At 44.9% G+C, this 18,841-nt stretch overlaps 1 protein-coding gene and 1 long non-coding RNA gene across 3 annotated transcripts; one reads left to right on the top strand and one right to left on the bottom strand.

Annotated features, from left to right (window-relative positions):
- Positions 1–645: 645 nt before the first annotated feature.
- On the bottom strand, positions 646–16,349 carry PPEF2 (protein phosphatase with EF-hand domain 2). Of its 2 annotated transcripts, XM_086746484.1 has the most exons (16): positions 16,219–16,349; positions 12,414–12,541; positions 11,804–11,861; positions 10,467–10,642; positions 9,330–9,444; positions 7,956–8,002; positions 7,378–7,544; positions 7,257–7,293; positions 7,016–7,165; positions 5,898–6,233; positions 4,307–4,492; positions 3,494–3,636; positions 2,896–3,002; positions 2,553–2,716; positions 1,888–1,975; positions 646–1,253 (listed from the first exon to the last, which is right to left on the bottom strand). In XM_086746484.1, exons 1-16 carry the CDS (start codon positions 16,277–16,279, stop codon positions 1,075–1,077), a joined length of 2,142 nt encoding a protein of 713 aa, XP_086602610.1. In that variant the 5' UTR covers positions 16,280–16,349; the 3' UTR covers positions 646–1,074. The 2 variants fall into 2 exon arrangements, with proteins under 2 accessions (XP_086602610.1, XP_086602609.1); XM_086746483.1 differs by having other exon boundaries at positions 7,257–7,544.
- On the top strand, positions 9,440–16,225 carry LOC147600771 (uncharacterized). Its single transcript, XR_015258407.1, has 3 exons — positions 9,440–9,754; positions 14,042–14,130; positions 16,039–16,225. It is a non-coding gene; the product is annotated as an uncharacterized LOC147600771 (long non-coding RNA).
- Positions 16,350–18,841: the final 2,492 nt, after the last annotated feature.

The following is an 18,841-nucleotide window of genomic DNA, read 5'->3' as shown; positions in this document are numbered from 1 at the left end:
GGCTCTTTCTCAGCTACATCAGCAAAGCTGTGGAACTGCTAACAGCTCCAGGTTAATGCACTTCACCCTCCCCCAGGCACGGCAGATAACAGGCTATCGAACCAATAAATAAAATATCTCAAGTGTGCAACACAAGCTCTAGCAGGGACTCTTTTAAGGAACCGAATCAGGCTGGAATTCTCCTTGCCAAGGGCCAGCGTAACAGTTTAACTGAAGTTTTCTACAATAGCGCCCCTGCTAGAGTGACTGTGCTGCGTTTTCTACATACATGAGTTTTTTATCTGCAAACACTCTACCCCACCTCAGCCCACCTGCCTTTTCAAGCTGCAATCTTTGAAAATGTTTTGAAGATGCAACATAAGCACTCTATCAGAGGGCTACTTAATCTACTACCCTGGCCTTTGCAAAATAACTGGTCTCCATAGATTTGTTTAAAAAGCCGCCCTGCTAGTGATAGTTATGCAAGTTTGAGATAGATAGGAATTTTTTATGTGTAGCTCCACTGCACATAATCGCCTCAAATTTACAGAACAAAACTTACCACAGCAAAGGAGCAACAGAGGGGAAGGAGGTGTTATCATGGAAACAGCACTGCAGCTAACAGTTGTCAAACTAGAGAAGGCATGGACAACCCCAAACCAGCGATCTAGGAAGAACTGTTTATTAAAAGGAAAGCTGTGCTTGAGCAGTTGGTGGTAACACTGCCTCTAAGAAACACCTTTACTTTCCTTTTAATACACTTGAATAGATCTGTAACACTTAATCACCTGTAGTGACAGGATAAACTGAATTGAATCTTCCCTTTGAGCAGGAATTTCTACTTGAAACAACTCCTTTTTAAAAATAGTCAGAACTGAAGTGCAGCTTACATATTTTACCTGTTGCCTTCCCCAAAATGGATCACAGCTGTTGGCTACAGCAGTCAGTGTTTTTAACCAGTAAGTGCTACAGGTACCTGCCTTCTGTTTCCCTACTTCACATCTGCAGGCACGCGCTCTGGTTAGGTAGGAAGCAGTCCCCCTGGCTTCGCAGACAGTCAAGGCATGGGACGTGGCAACCCTCACCAGGTTCTCACTACTGTGACTGTTTGACAAGGCGGAAGGCTTCTAGGAACTCGTTGAAATCGATGTTTCCGTCCTTATTGAAATCAATGCTGCGAACTAAGTCGTTGATCCCATCATCCGTGAGTTCAATGTTCATGTGGGAGCTGAACAGCTTCCAGGTTTGGTGGAATTCCTCAAAGGAGATGAGACCTGGGGAAAAAGGCACAGCCACCTCAGTGCAAGGTCACCACTGGCATTGCTGCCAGTCAGTCCCCGATCAGCATGCAAGGAGGAACCCCTGCTCAGGTCTGGTCTCATCCACCCTTGCTGCCTGCATGCCCAAAAGGAAGGAAAAAAATCACTCCTAATCTTAATTTTACATGCTGCAGCTAAATTTTCTAGAATGCTGGCCAAAACAACTTAAAGTAGTAAAGAGACATAATACAATTGGGGAGAACAAAAGAAGGCAAAGACTGTTGTATTTTCTTTTTCCCCCAAAGTAATTAGGTGGAGATGATCGCTTGCAAGCAGGTAATGCTCAAGATCCCTAGTATGCTGCATTACTGTCATTGCTGTTATCACAATTTTTGTTCTGCTGAGCTCCTCCAGGACCAACAATTATAAATTCTCTACCTGGACTGCACACAGTCCTTCAACATGCATCGTGTTTATGGAAACTTGCAATGATGTTTCAGAAACTCTTGAAGCAATAACCCCAACTGAAGGATGAGAAAGACCCAGATTTTAAACCATTAAATAAAAATGCCTTCATACATACTAAAGGGAGCCCAAAAGCAGAATGGAATACAGTGCAGTGACCAATCCCCCCCGCACACCTGCTTACCTGAATGATCTCTGTCTATGATTCTGAATATGGTCTCCAAGTTGGATCTGTTCCGGTAAATTACTTCCAGCAAGCTCGACTGGATGTGCTGAAAGGCAACATGGTCACACTCTTTCTACCCTTCTGACAGGTCTCTGGTTTCTCTGAGCAGTTACCGCAGGCCTTCCCATAAATGCAAATGTTTACTGCTCTCGAGTCTGCCAGCAATGTACTTGCATCGTGTGTGGTTTATGAAACAGGTTTGTGATGACTGGACCCTCTGTGCAGCTCTGCATTACAGCACATCAGGAATGTATCGCTTCCAAACAGCGCTGTTCCAGGCTAACAGAGAAGACAGTAACTTGGGCTACATTTTTTAACCACTGCAGAGTTGGTTTTGCTGGGTGTATTTAAGAAACTGCGACTCAGAGAATGGAATACAGTTTTCCTACGTAAAAGCCTGCTTCCAAAACTACATCTAGGTTTCGATTGCATATGCATCATCTATTTCTACAATGGACTGACTGCCTCTGGGCTACTTGAATTCCTGCAAGCTTTTCCCTCAACTTCAGTGTGATTTTAGATTATACAGGAACTGGAACCATCCACTCTTCTTTCATACCATACTTGGTTCCACATGTTTGGGATTTTGTGAGCTGCTTTGATGGAAGGATGTGAGTCCTTACCTCTTGGCTCCGCTGCTCCATGGCCAAGTCGTCAAGCCAGGACTTGTACTCCAGCATGCCGTCGGTCGTGCTGCGCACCAGCTGCGGTCTCAGCATTCGCCAGGGCAATCCCAAGTGCAAGACTGACTCCACTGCTGTCGCCCAGTTGCTCAGCGTGATCTTTCCTGTAAGGAAAAGGGAGAGCCCTGGAGACCTCTGAGAGGTGGGCAGCTGATAGCACATGAAGGCAACAGGTACACTGCTTGTTTCAGTGCCACCACCTGCTATACCATTGTCCCCTGCAGGTGCTGTAAGAGGTCCAGGCCAGAGGCCATCGCCTGAAGGTCCCTCGGCTCAGATTTACCTGTATTGTCCTTATCGTAGGCCTTGAATGTGCTGATGAGGGCTGAGGTGTGAGCAAAGAGCTTTTCCCGCAAGGCTCGAAAGGCTGACTCCTCTACTCTGCTGATTCTGGAGAATGCAGAAAAGAGAGAAGCACATTAAGGACGCAGGAAGAGAAGCTGCACCTTCCCAGTGCCTATCCATGGATTGCCCAGACCCTCGCACAACTGCTCTACACAGCTACAGCTGCATTGCAGCGCTCGTGACAAGGCACTGCGTGCCAGGAGTACAGTTCCCCGCAGCTGATGCAGTGAATCCCTGCATCAATTCGTGAAGTTACAAAGCAGAAGGGAACCTCAGCAAGGGACAAAAGTTAAAACTTGACACTGAAAAGAGAAGGTGGAAAATTAGCAGTCTGTAAAAAAGAGTCCCCTTCTGATCTCGTAAGGCTCCCTCCTCAACCCTTAAGCCTCCCTCAGTAATTTCTGCACAAAGCTTGAATCCTTCCCTAGCACTACTATTTAGTAAATTGAGCTGTTCAGCTCTGGAGTCAAACTTTCTCAAAGCTCCCAATTTTTTCCCTTTGACTTGGTGCATACAGAGCAACTGTAAAGCCTTGCCTTTGTGTCATAGTGAGCGTGTGGGCTGTCTTGTTGGCTTGGTACTGAACAAAATGGGGGACGAGGTCCGGTCCCAGCTTCACATAGGCTCCCCTGTTGCTGCCGATCTCGTAGTAGTTGGAGGCTGAAAATATGGTCAGCACCTAAGTCCCAAAAAAGAGAGGCATTTATGGTCAATACGTACATCCTCTTTTATATGTATGTGTGTATCAGTGAAAACAACACAACCGATCCCATCTGGAGGGAACGGACTGTGAAAGCAACATGTTTTGTGTGGAAAAGGAAGAGCAAGCTGGTGGCCGGCCTGGAAGACTTGCGGGTGCAAGTTCCTCAAGGGCAGCAGCGGTCTCATGCAGATCTGGCCATACACTGGGCTTCTGTGATTTCACTCTACTCTTCTGACAAACTTCCCCTCTCCACTGCAGTGAGCAGAGTCAAAAGTGCCTGTTGAAGTCACTGAAGTGGTTCTGAATCTTTTCAGAGCAAAACTTTGCTGCAGCAGTTTAGTAACACCCTTCTGTACCTCATCCTCAGAAACAGCTGCGTTAAGGCAGTGGCACAAAAGGGTTTGCACCTTTTCTCACCTTTGCCAGCACAACAGATGCCCCCAACAGAGCAGGTGGCTCTAGAACGTCCTGACCTGAGACAGCTGAGAACATGCGTCAATAACTCCCAATAAAGCTGTTGATGCACTTTGTATGTGCTTAACAAAGCTCCACTGGAAGAAATGCAGAGCTGACACAAGCCAGCACAGAAACTCCAGCCTGGCAGGATGGAAACCCAAGTATCCTTCACGCCACCCCCCTCACCGACCTTCCGATTGTGACAGAACTCGTAGCCCTCTTGCTTGCACTCGTGGGAGCGGATGAGGAACTGCAAGTTGTACTTCTCAAGGATCTTCCCTGTCACGTCGGGCCCAAAGTAGCAGCCACCACCTCGCACTGTATTTACTCTGCAGCCCTCCTGAGGCATGGGGTCACTCCAGAGAATGTCTAAAATCTGAAAGGATTATAAAGTTCACTGAACAAAGCGTATCCAAAGTAAGCAAATACAGCTCTATCTCTGAATCCCTCCCTGGACTGCTGCTATTACCATCGTGCAGGGAAACAAGACGTTTCTTGCATCCCAGCTGAACCGACATACTGCTCCGCAGGACTGTCACAGACCTAGCCCACCACATATGTGACAATATTGTTGGCCTGGAGCTACAGGCGCACCAAAGCGCCTGGGCTAAGAGGGATGTCCATAAATCAGGCCTGATACAAGCTTTCCCTTTGCTGCCTCTAAGATTTCAAAGAAAAAGCCTTGCCTGTCCTGTTCCATCCCAAAACACAGGTCCCAGGACAAGAATGCCCAGCAGAATCTGAGGCCGTGAGCAAGCTTAGTATTAAACTCCTTTGCTTTCTAGCCATGACATTCCGCAGCCTCCAGAAATGTAAGTAAGTGCTGACTCAGTAATCGCTGTGTGGATTAAAGTTTAATCTCTTTAACCCTGACCTCAATATACAGCTTTATGCTGATAAGGTGTGCAATGCCAGGATGTCATATGTAACGTGAAGTAAGTAACGATGGTTTCAGAGCACGCAGAAGGGGCTTACAGACAGGCTGGTCTAACACACAAGAAACCAAGTTTCCAGGCTCTGACCTGCCTAGCAGTCTACTCAGCGCAGTCCAGCTAAAAACACAGATTCAGTCTGCTCTTAGTACCTGAGATCACGACTCGCTCATCAGCAAATAACCTCGTTCATCACCTACAGAGCTGACTTACTTCAGATACCCCATGTACACAGTAAGCTCTACAATCAGTCTTGTCTATTTTTTCTCTCCCCTGCAGCTAATCAAGAAAACCTGTTGCCCTACTGTTATTTATAAAACAACAGATGAGTGTTGTGCTAGGGGCAAACGTTTGGATAGAGGACAGAAAGCCAAAAGCCCGGTGAAGAGGCTGACTCGCAAGGGCGGAGAAAGGTGCCAGCAGAACGGCAGCTAGCACCAGTCTTGCACACAGCCTACGTTCTGCTACGTGACTCTTGTGCACAGCTCTTCAGTTGCTAGGGAACCACACGACAGTGAGCTGGATGTAGCACAGGTATCTAACGAAACATCCCGAAGCAGCAGAGATCACATGCTCACAGTACAGCCCTTCCTGACCACTTACCACTGAATGATCAAGGCCAGGCTGTCTCAGGGTGCAGAGCAGTAGGTACAAACTAGCACAAACCCCATTAGGCTGCCCACTGGCACTTCCTACACTGGTCTGTCCTTAACTCCACTGTACAAAGCGGCAAAAAGAGGTCTGTGCACTGACCCACAGATTTTGTACTGAGATTCCTCATAACAGAGAACAAACCTGCGGGGCACACCCACAGCCCACTGAGCTCAGAGCCCCACTTAGACTACTCACCTGCTTCCATTCCTCCTGACGAGTCCAGCACGGCCCATCCAAATCCGTCAAGGAGACCATGCTGGAATAGGTGGGCTCCTCGTCCTCTGACTCGCTGATGTCCACCAGCTTGCGGCACCACTCAATTTGCTCCTGCACCGTCTGCCGGACCCACCTGGAGAACTCCAGCTTGTTGGCCATGCTGGGAGCCTGGGCTGGCCGGGGCTGTGGACATAAACTGAGGGCTGCCTCACTCCCTGCTGGGTCAGCCTCTACTTTGCTCCCCCCGTTTATTTCCTGTATTTCCACATTTCTATTCGACTCCTTCCTTTTCTTCCCTCTTAATACAGAAATAAACTGAAAGAGAGAAAAGAGAGATGGTCACAGCACTTGGAAACCTACATCTCCAGCTCTAACATCTTCCACTGGTAGACTGTCAAGTGACCCAAACCTCCGAGCCTCAATTCTCATTGCCACCATCAAACGCTTATTACTTGTGGGACATTAGTACTACTGTCTTCTTGGATGTGCCATTCTTGCGTTACAGCTGGAGCCCCACATCCGTCCTGACTACAGATCTCTCTCTTCTTCATTGATTTTGTGCTGCTCAGACATTTCACAAAAGGTAGAGTATGTAGATTTATTCTGCAATGGGAACTAGGCAGCAGAATGAGGGAAGGACTAATGACTAATGCAAGTGCTTGTCATTACATTTGGAGAAGGGAAGTAGTATTTCTCAACCAGAAAGTGAGGCAGAGACAAGTTAAACGACTTACCAAAATCTTTCTGGAAATCCAGTGGGGAAAATAGGCTAAGAAGCTCTGGGACGGTCTCATCATCACTGTGTTTTTACAGTCAGCCCTAGCACACCTATGTACTCATGCCATTATCCACCAGTTCCTTGGCTATGATCCTTACATCTTCCAGAAGCCAAGAGTGCTTCATCCCTTCACACCTCCTGCACACACACTATTAAACCAAAGCAGTCCACTCCAAGCCTGTACCTGAACACGGTTTGTCTAGAAAGACCATCCTTTAGATTTGTCTCATCAACAGCCAAGTTGACGTGTAGAAATAAGCTACTCGTCACAAATCAGCAACCCTACTGTCCCTTGCAATACCTAGGAAATAAAACCTACTTTGTTCCTTTTAATTTTCTCAAGCATGTCCAGGTCTGTGGTGTCAGAGATGCCCCCGTGTATAATGAGGACTTTCTGGTCAATCAGGGTGGCCAGGGGCAGCCAGCAGAAGACATTCTGAATCATCTTCAAGATTTTCTTTCCATGCACCTAGGAGGACAGGTCAAAAAGGAAAAGATGAAGCATCAAGCCTTCAAACTCCACGTCTCATGTGGTAAAGGAGACACAAAGGTATGCCTACCTTGTATTTCTGCATTACTTCCTTGGCAAAACCGTAGCTAAAGGAACAGGAGAAAGGAAGTTCAGTGGGATTTCTCAGCGATGCCCTTGACATCGCGATCAGCCCCGCGCAGAACCCGTACCGTAAGTTGACCATGTGGTCCTCATGGTTCCCACGGTTGAGATGAACCTCCTTTGGATAGATCAAGAGGAAGGTAAAGAGGATGATGAGGATCTCGAGGGACTGTTTGCCTCTGTCTACAAAGTCCCCATTGAACACGTAGGACTTGGAAGGGGAAGGAAGGCCATTCTGTAAAAGCAAGGAACAGGCAGATGTTACAAGAGAGGCCTCCCCATGATCTACATACACCTCCCCACCAGCTGCACCTTCTCTCACTCCTGGCCCAGGTTACCTTATCCTGACTCTTACTTTAATCCTGTAGGCTCCCAGTGGCAAATGCACTGAAAAGTGAAAGCCAGCAGTCAAGAAAGGTTGCCATTGGTTTCAGCACTTATGAAAATGTTCACTGGCACTTCCCAAATGTATATCAGATTACAGAGTCAGCAAGGGAATAAGCTACTGCTTTGTGAAGCCATTTAAAACCAATCAAATTGACCTGGAGAATCGCACGTGAAGGGCCCGATTTTGCAAACACTTGTCAGCACGACCCATGCGATGCCTCTCACAATGCTTGGCCAGCCTCCCTCTCCAAATGCCTACCTTATAAAATATGAGGAACAAGTCATCCAGCTGTCCGTGCAAGTCTCCTAACAGGCACAAAAAGACAAGTCACAGTATGTTTACCTTTAAAAGACACCAATAAATAACTTCCTATGAAGTATCTCCTCTATAAATCAATGACCAATGAAATATTTTGGAAAGTTCAAGGTGCAAGTTTCCTTAGACTGAGGCAATGTTCCCAAAGGAAAAGGATATGTAAAGGCTTGAGCTGAAGCCTGAGAAGGACAGCAAAAAACCTTCACCAGTTTCTGAAGACTCTGATTCAGAAACTTTGTTCATTTATCTCTTACGATGATGCAACATGGCACAAGAAACAATCTGACTTTGATAATTACATGAGAGAAAGCTTTAGATACAAAATAATGACCGAACTAAATTCTCATTGAACATGATATTGGAGAGAGAGGTTTGCTTTCCAGAAGTATACAAAAGTCTGTGCTAAGTACATATTTTTCAGAAATACCTCAAATTTTAAACATTAGTCCTAGAGTAGGAAAATAATGCTGAAAAGCTTTGTCTCTTTCAAATTTACTGGGTAGGATGCAAAGATGTGTTAATATTCTGAAACCGAATGCATCTGAATGCTGCTGCTAATGAAGACTCAGCCAAAACAGCTCCAGGACTTTGTTGCTTAAATAATCCCAGGCCACAGAAGAGGACAGAAAATGACTGAGTTTTGAGGCCAGTCCTCGACTGGGTGCAGTTTCTGTAGTTTATTAAAAGGACTGCAAATTTGGGGTGACAGAACAGAGACAAATTTGAATCCAGTTGAAAAATTCTTTAAATCTTTGCTGTTAAGTATAACAATTTTAAGAGACACAGGCTGTCATTATCACCTTTCATCTTCCCTTAGACAAAAGTATATCCTTATCTTTTCCACTCATACCTCCTCCTCTCCTTGCATTTTTATAATCACTGTGACAGCACCACTGCTACAGCAGGCTATGCCAAGCTGAATGCTTGGGTTTTAATGGGCAGGGTTTGTTAATGATATATCCTAAAACCTCTCCTGGAAGCCATACACAGACTACAAATAGACAAACCACCTTCCCTCAATACCCCCATCGCCTTCCAGACCAAGCAGAAATAGGGCCCTGATCCAGACTCGCTCTCTCCAGTCTTCAGGCTGGTTGTTGCAGCTCAAATACAGCCTCAGAGGGTAAACCTGGATATTTTAGACAGCCCCACTTGCTTCCCAGTACAACACATATTTTGTTTATGGACTGCATTTGTGTTCCACACTCAGTACAGAGGAAGGCATCATACTCACACTACCGTTTTATATCTTTCCCACCCTTTCCACAGGTGTGTTCTGCCCCAGAGACCGCGCAGCACCCTCCCACCCAGACATACCGCAGATGGTGACCTCCTCGCTGTAGCAGGTGGAGACGTGACTGATGTTTGGCAACTGCTTGAGGTGCTTCCTGGTCTCGTGCAGAAGGTTTAAGACGTAGCGAGCATGGAGCTGCTACTAGGAGAAAGCGAAGGGATTAAAGCAGGAAATCAGTGACTTCTGAGCAGCAACACAGCTCTGTCTGCAAAGGCCCCAAGGACTCACCACCATAGCCTGGACGGCAGAAACTCTTACTGGGACAGCAGTGCCGACCTGCGGGCTTACAGACAAGACGAGGCAAATACTGTATAAGAGCAGGACAGAAGACTCGCCCAAAGCAGCTCGGCCTCGGCACTGGCAGGAGAACCCAAAAGCCCTATAGCACTCTGCGGTCAAGGCCATATCCGCAAGGCAACACCACCTCCTAGAGCAGCAGAAATTCCAGGTAAGAAGCTGCTCCTCTAGATCTTTCTTAGCCTTTTCCACATTAAACCAGGCCGTGAGCTGCCATGTGGCCTGCAGAAATATGTTTGCTCAAAGCCAGAGTGTAGGCATTTAATATTAGCCAAGACACTAGAGACCTTTGGTTTAGAAGTCGTTTTGTTTGGAGAAGGGATATTTTGGCCTAGTTTGCAGTTCAGCACCTTGACTGAGGGATGGCAGCAGAACACTGCAATTGTACAAGGACTTGTTGGTGCTGCTGAATTGATACTGGACTTCCCCCCCATCAAAATCCACAAATTTTACATTTCAAATATCAGTCGAAGTTGCATGGCACAAAACATATTTTTAATCAGCTGTTTCCATCTTGGCCATCCTGCACGCTTTTGTAAGTTGTGGAATTGCAACAAAAAAATGACAGAATACTTCAACATAGTCTGGTTTGGGGTTTTTTTTCATTTTAAAATGAAATTCAGGTTAAAATTGGCACAGACTTACAAGAAGTTTTCAGTTTTGTCAGAACTGCATTTTCAGAAAGGTAAAAAGTTCCTATGGCAGGGGGAAATACCATAACATTTCCATCCCCCTTTGCTTAACAGCCTGCCAGCTCGTTACACTCCAATCAGCTTAGCTTGTTAGGAAGGTTAAAACCAAATTATCTATCCTACACTCCTCCATAGAGAAGGGGAAAGCGTGGTTCCTTTTGGGATCCTTACTTGTTTCTGTTTGAAAGCTTCCAGCAAGGCAGTCGCATGGTCAGGAAGGAGTGGGAAAGAGAGGTGGGGCCCGGTGTAGGAGTCTGGCACCTCCATGGATTCATAGTCACAGTGTTTTTCCAGCTCTGCCTCTTTGAAGCTTTCCCCGCTTATGAACATGCGGCTGATAAAATCCCCTGGATGGCAGAGTGGTTGATATGATTGTTTTTTTAAAAAGAGAAGGAGACAAGAAAAAGTTAAGTTGGCTCAATACACCATTCCAGTAATTTGCTAAAGAAAAGCTGTTTAGTTAGGCTAGAGCTCACGAGCAGCGGCGGTGCCGGAGGCTAGCTCCTAGTTTGACACCGCTACAGAATTTGCAGTGGGGAAGAGGCTGCAGGGACAAGTTTCCGTGTGCTAGGTGTCATGTTGTGCTCACGGCTGTGTTATTTTCTGCAATACTCTGGTAGAGCCAGATGGACATAGGTTGCCATGGTTAATTGAAATCTTGTTTTCAATGACACGCAAAAGCAAACTGTATAATAAGGAACTGTCTCCTACGTCCCACTGTTTTTTCTAAGCTTGCACCTACATTCTCCGTGTTGCACAAAATTTGTATAAATACACATTATTTTTTTAATTATTGTAACATCTTAGAGCCCAGCTCAAGGAACAGGACCTTATTGTCCTGTTTTATAGAGACACTGAAGAAAAATCTTCCTCACCAGAGCTTTGCTGTAAAATAGGTGGAGTGGTTGTGAGAAAATGGAAGGCAGTTTGAAAGGATGGAGTGTGGACTTCAGCAGGTTATGGTCAGCAAAGTAAATGTTAATCTTGACTTACTACCGTCAGATTTCAGAGCTATCATTTGCAAGTTCCCAGCACTAAGAAATTACATATAACGCTCTCTGCAGTTTCAGGAAGATACTGTACTGGTTCCCACAGCACTTCTCCTGCCCCAATTATAAATGACAGACTAACTATAAATTAAATGCATACCCTAGAGCACAGTTCACTGCAAAGTGGATTCTCTCACTTCAGAAATGGGGCCTGCAAAGCCCTGGTTGCCGAGGCTCACTGAAAAAAGGCAGATTTCTAATGCTGCTCTTACAAAACATACTGAGCTTTTGTTCCCTCTTCCAGCTCCTAAGGAGCAGGAATTGCCCCACGTCCCTCGCATAGCTCTGACAGTCTCCAGACAATTCACTCCCTACCCAAATTTCTGATGCCACTGCTCTTTAGACTTTCTTGGCCCCCTTTGCCATCCTGAAGGGCCAGCATCAGGCAACGAATCAATACAGGGTGCAACCTTCTGTGCTGCTGGGTGCCACATCTACAAAGAGCACACAGAAACTTACTCTCTTTACTGCTGCTTGGCGTGAAGTGGTCCATGAGGTAACTGAAGAAGTTGTGAAGCTGCAAGAAGAGAGAGAGCCCATCATCATTCACTCCGGAATGAAATTCTGCAACTTAACATGATCTTCTTTCTGGAAGTCTTGTCTGTGCCCTTCTCGTGTTGTCTGGTACGTACCACAAATCATACTGTGCCAATTCTAGTTTTGCATATCTTGTGATCAATTTTTAAAAGTAGCTTTACTGCAGCCATACAGGCAGAAGTAGACCTATAAGTAGACCTATAAGCCCTCCCTCTTCCTGCCTGACAGCAAGGCAACCATATAAGAGAATATTAATCAAAGTTAAAGTGTAACAAACCAATTAGGCTTGCCTATTGTGTTCATACTGAGGAAGAACAATGTCAAATGGCCCTAATGGCTTGCTTTCAAGACTCATTACTTAGGGTTTCATCAGGCAGGAAATCAATAGGCTGAAAAGGGGCAGGAAACCCAGTCCTTGGCCCACTGAGGCACTTACAGGTTTACCAGCCAGTAGCCAGAAACGAGTGAGTCAGGGGCACAGAAACCACCCTCCGATGTATTTTCCTACATACTCTTCTCCTTGGCACCTTACCTTGATCTGATCCTGCTCGCAAGCATACTCAATGGATTGAAAGATTCTCCAGGTACAGCGTCGGCGCATTTCCAGCCGAGCAACATAGCGCCGGTACCACTGTTGGATCAAGACGGCTGCCTTGAAAGCTAGGGAACAAAAACAGAACCAATCTGCTGAGCTGCAATGGCTGCAGCTGAGGTAGTCTGCTACTGCTTCTTTCCCAACCCTGGAAATTGAAGAGGGACCTTTCTTTTTCAGGAGCAGGTTTTCAGGGAAGATGTTCTGATGCCTCAGTATTAAGGATAATAAAACACACACTTCTTTTCACCGTATTGCAAGAGGTTGATCTGACCTTGTGTGGCCAGAGACCTCTGAAACAATTCTAACCGTCACTGCTGGCTCCTCAGCACCAGTGTTAACAGCAACTTATTAGAGCCTAAGGATCCAAACACATTCTTCAGTATTAACAGACAGTTTCCTCCCTTTCTATCTACCTTAATCATTTTCATGTCTGTCTTACAGTCTAGGTACTGGGGCTTCAGAAAACTAGAGATTTGACTGAGGCCACACCAGGAGTTGGGGCAAAACAAGACACCGAGTTCTCTTCCAGAGTCTTAAAAATATGGGGTTTGTCTACCTTCCTTTAAGCCAAATAAATACCTCAGCTTTTGCAGTTCTGGACAAACCTCACAACATCTATGCTAGCATAAATGTTAACATACCATTTGGAATGAAATGAAGACAAAATTAACACCCACAGTGAAAAGAGGGAGACAGATCTTTGGCCACTTAGTGACACAGAAGGAATGAAATGCCAGGAATTTCCAGGTGCCTCCTGGTGGTTCAATCCACAGCCAGCTCTGGCACCAGGCTCTACCCTCCAAATTATGGCTGTTTGCCCTGGTCTTTAAAACAAAACCATTCCTCTGCATTTCCCAGGTCCAATGTTTTTCATTAAAAGATTTTTTCAGATGGGGTATGTACATATTTGAAGTGAAGTACATGGGTGCACTTTCCCATTTCCTTTTTCAGTTTCTGCCACAGAACTTTATGTACCTCTAAAAACTCTTCCATCCCCCTTAGCTGCTCTTGACCACATCTGGGCTGCCTGGTTACTTTAAGCACCTTGCTCTGATACTTGGCATCTCTCTTTCCATTTCATTCTGTGTCCCTTCCTGTTCATTTCTGGAGCCCTACCCTGGAGTTTTACGTTTAAAACATTTTCTAACAGTGCTTCTCTGTGTCATCTTTAGTTGAAGGCGGGATGATTGCTCTGTCTGCAGGCTGGCCCCAAAATCAAATGGAGAAGGCAGAGCTACAGAGTTAGCCCTGCTGCAGAAGCTTGTATTCCCTCGGCGTTTGGTTTGTGAGAGAGCAGCGCCGCTTTCACCAAAGCAGGGAGAGCAATGGGGGGTGTGGGGTGGAAAAACTTTATTAAAAAGAAGGAAATTCCCCACCGCTAACCCAAAGGCTGCTAGGTGCTGGCAAGAGACAAAGAGATGACATTAATTCAATTAGCTTGCATTAATTATAACATAAACCACCCTCCATGTACTTCAGCAGGAAATGTTGACCTTTACGTGAAGAAGATACCCTGATGGCTTATGCATTGAAAATAATAATCCTAAATTATGTCACTGTTACAGTGCTGGGAGCTGCGGAGCACAAAAAAGGAAGAGCTATTGCTGTTGTGCAGCTGGGGAACAGAGTCACGGAGAAGTCACAAGCAAAGAAGGTAAGACTTGGCTAGCCTTCATTCAAGAATAATTTACATGGTTTTTTTGCCTCAGCCTTATATCTTGTTAAGAAAATGCTTACTGCTCTGCAGGGCTATAAAAAAAAATACAAAAGGCTGACTTTTTTTTCCTGCAGTTTGGTGCTTCTGATGCTACCTTTTCAAGCCTCCTTGATAACAGACCCAACACTAGCTGCTTTACTCCCTGTGCAGCAATTTGGCTGGCCTGTAACCAGAATCACAGTCACAAACGCTCTCTAAAACAAACAACTTGTAAATATCTTGCATTCCCCTAACAGTGGGTAAATGCCTACCTACTGTGGTAGGAGTTAGGTGTATTTAAAATTAATTTGAGCACAAATTCATAGTTATGACTCAAGGTATACCAATGAAATCTAGATCCTCTGAAACACTGAAACCAAAATCTGTGAAAGACTCATTATCAAGCATACAGTGAGCATATATACCACCATCCACAGCGTTTTAAGCTCCAGATGGGCAAGGTATTGTTTTTTTTAATGCTACTTTTACACAGACTGACTCTGCAACTGGAAAAAAATAAGTATTCTAATTTATCAGTTTACCTGGGTGAGTTTCATCTGGCAGTGTTTGTACTAGTTTAGAAAAAAAATAATTAAAAAGGAAGAGAATGAGATTTTTCCACATTTTATGAGGATCCAAGCAGTAAACTGAATCCTACGTCATCCTAAAGCTACTGAAAGCATGCCAAAGTGGCAGCACTCAAACTAAAATATGCCTCTTCACGCTAGCAGTACAGTTCACAAGTCCGCTTACAGGAGGGAGTCCGCACCCTCTCTCGGGTTCCCCATCTCCTTCGCTCAAGTGCAGGGCCGGTTTAACAGAGCTCTGCTGCCTACACTGACACAGGGAACAGCCTCTGGGCCTTGTACAAGGGGGACAGGACACCGCCTCGCGCGTTATGCTTGGGTGGAAAGTCCTCAGCAGCTCCACATCTGCAGATCAGCGCAGCAGATGCAAGAAATTCTAGGAGGTTTTACTGTCATGGGAAATTGTTGATGAGGTATCCGATCTAATGCAGAGTTTCAAATAAGTAACTAGTTTTATGTTACACTTTGTTTGTAATAAAGAAGCCATTATCCTAAAATAGGCCGGAATTTTTGGGGGAAAGTCCTTGGTTCTTTGGTGCTATAGGCAACAGACAAGTCTAACTTCCTTAAAAAAAAAAGGTGGAGTTTTTCACCAAAGAAAAAGAACAAACAAAAAAGGCTGGGTCACAATGGTATCCCTGCTTTCCTCATTTCTACATGCAATCACTATTTTTCCTTTCAAAGCACTCGCAAACAGTTGGCACCATACTGCTGTTCTGCCAGTACTGATGACTGAATGATTCCAACAACGAAGTAATCTGTTTGCTTTTTTACACTTCCTTATGTGTAAAGTCTCGCTCATAAACTCCCTTTGTTCCATAGCAGACCTAAGCACGCACCCAGAAAACTGATACTATCACACAGAGGCTTTCATCAAAATAAGTCATTGCAGCTTCCAGAGCCATGAAAAGTCTAGATTATTAGCAGAGATTAAGAGCATCGTGCTGATGTAATTAGAAAAAAAGGGCACTTTTCACTTTTCAGCTTTTCTCAGCCATACTATCTTCCCTTCTTTAGAACCAGATTTATTTTGGCTTTGCTAATGTTTCCGCTTTATCAGTTGTGCAACGCTAACGCAGTCTTTAAAAACTGAGTCCACCAGAAGCAGCAGGGTAGATCTATCTCGCTGGTCAGCACGTAACAACACACACATTAGCCAGCAATTGATTAATCCATCGGATGTTAGTTCTAACGGCATTGCTTTTTTGCTGCTTCGTTTCTGGTCAGGTTTTGGTTGATTTCAATCTATTCCTGCTCTAAATAGCTGTTTTCTTCTCAGGCCTGTAGGTGTTCTGCCTGGCAGCTGAGACTCCTTCTCACAGGATACCGAAAGACACAACCTCTCCTCAATAGTATCAAGAAAACCAGGTAAATCAGAAAAGAACCATATCCACTGAGAGCTCCCAATGGCACGTGCAGGAGAAGAGAGCAAAAGATTCCTTTTCCAAGAGTCACTCACCATTTTCAGACTTCTGCAAGGAGTACTTGTAGTTGGCATTCACAGAGCTACCAGATCCCATGTTCTCCAACCAGTGCTCCTAGAACGTCGCAGACTGGCCCAGTATCACGAAAGCCACGGAAGAGATGCAGGTAAGACCATTTGGTTAGAATCAAAGCAGCTGCAACATGTCCCACAGTGCCAAGAATCTGTAAGTAAAAATATTAACACTTAAGATCAACAAGCAGATGGCCTGTCTTGCGCTCAGGTACATCTTCCACCACCAGGTTTTTCCAGCTACTTTGTTGTCTTCTAAACAATCAAAGTTGAGGATTTCTCTCTCACTGTTTCAAATGTCAAGTCAGCTATATAAACAGGAATCATTTCAGTACCTTTCCTAATTGTATTTAAATGGCAGAGATTGTCTATGTAGGTACTGTAATTGTATGGTAGGTGTATAAATCAGGCATTCATGTGCTCTCACATTGCTTCACATACCTAATTTTAGGTTTGTATCATCTCTTAGCAATATGGCAGTCTTGGACCTAAGCCTTCATTTCAGATGCTACAATGAAATAATCTTGATTGAGCTCTGAGAGCAGACTTTGTCTCCGAATCCTCATGATACCTCCTCCTTTCCTCATGCAGCTGAAACACCTGGATGAAGGTGCTAAAATACTACACACGACTGCATGTGGGAGGCAGTCGTACACTGTATAGGGACAAAAAAAAGTTATTAAATACTGATCAGGAACTATAAAAGTCATGAAGTTGATTCATTAACAATCCGTATACACAGACAAATATTCATGCATACAGCCATCTGTGAAGGATAACTCATTATGGGGATGAACACACAGATGGTATTTAAATCTATTTGCAGTACCACAGCTAGAGGGGAGATAAGTCTAAAATAACAGTTAGCGATCATAAGAAAATAATCAGCTTTGTTAAACGCTGCTTTCCTTCACCTCGGGGATCTGCTTGAGTGCGGGAGCATATTATACCACCAATTGCTCAGCTCTCAGCCGTGTAAAAGGACAGGACAGCCAGACTTTTGTAACCTCACTGCTGCAGAAAGCTCCGGTCAGAGCAAACGGATCCTATGTCAAGATTAGGTCAAATTCTGAAATCTCTCACTTTGAGGACAACCGCAATCTCATTCACAGTCAGACGTGTTTCCTCTGACAAAAAAACCCAATCGTGTAGGAAAACCAAAACTCCGTGTACTACTGCCACAGCGGTCCCAGCCTGTATCGCGTATGATTTATACAGATTTTTTATTCTACACAGAACTGAGGGAGGAGAAAGAGGAGAAAGGGAGAGCAGGAAATAAACACCTGTAAAAATGTTAAACCTGGTGCTGGCAGGAAACCACCGCTCGAAGGATTTTGAAGGGTCAGGACAATGTGACTACAGAGGCACTTCTCCCCAGCAGAGGGAAAAAGCCTTCTCCTTTTCTCACTTCCTGCAATCCTTTTGCTTCCTTTCGCTGTCCACCTAACCCACATCTTTCCTCTCAAAATAGCTACAGATCCGCACAAACGCTAATTGAAGGGCTACGTCCGGTGTTGTATAAGGTGCATGCGTGCAGGGTTTGCTCAGGAAGACGAGCCGTGCTGGGCAACATTTCAGCATGGCAAGTTTCTAAGGCAGGTGAAATCCTGACATTCTCTACCTTGCCCAGGATCATAAAATCGTAATATCGTTTAGGTTGGAAAAGACCTTTAAGATCCAGTAACTGGGTGATGCAACAGGAGGATACGTAGCAATGCTCTCAAAATACCAGTCACTCCAGTTTCATTCTAACAATGTTACTTCATATCAGTGCCACAATTGGCCTGAAATCACTGCTGAATTCTTCCCAATTACATCTGGTGCTTTATGGCCTTTGTGCTTAAATAATGCAGATACTCTGGCAACTTTTCAGATTATTAACTACTTAAACAGACAATTGCACACAAAAGTCAGAATCCCTAGCATTTAAGGCTCTTATTTGTAACCTCCTGTACAAGGCAAATCCCATTTCAAGAAAAACAAATTCTCAAGCTCGGAATTTCTCAGTGTAGTCTTATAACTGCCATCTGCCTATCCAAACAAAAATTTATATTCAAAGACACAAATCTGAGGATTTCAGCAAGTATTAGCTATTTAGAGAAGCAACGATACGAATGATTCACTCCGTATCGGGAGGTTGCTTTAGAAACAATCGTCCCCAATCACCTCCGCTTACTGCGTTCTGGTGTAACATGGCAGGGCAGTCTGAAACAGCAGGACACTGGTTCCTGTCGGATGAAATGACACCAGGAGACACACTCCAGCTACTAATGGGAGCTCACTCCACAGGACCAGATTCAAGCCAGTCCCAAGAAAAACCCCTGAAACGTGGTTAGTGTAGACAACTGTTCCTCCACGGTGGAGGTCAACACAGCCTGCCTGGCCAGCTGTATCTTCAGTGCTTCTCAGGAACCTGACAGTACCAGCTTCAACGGAAGTCGGATGCTTCAGCTTTTTGGGAGAGGTGAGTGCCTTTAAAGGTACCTTTAAGAATGCAAACATAAGGAAAAAAAAAATCTTTTTTCAGGAACTAAAACACTTCCAGATCACTTTTAAAAAATGGAGAACAACTCTGAAGCAAGCGCTC

Source organism: Chlamydotis macqueenii, chromosome 4 (assembly GCF_036417535.1).
Source record: "Chlamydotis macqueenii isolate bChlMac1 chromosome 4, bChlMac1.mat, whole genome shotgun sequence".
Taxonomy (NCBI): Eukaryota; Metazoa; Chordata; class Aves; order Otidiformes; family Otididae; genus Chlamydotis; species Chlamydotis macqueenii.
This window is presented reverse-complemented; position numbering and strand designations above follow the sequence as displayed.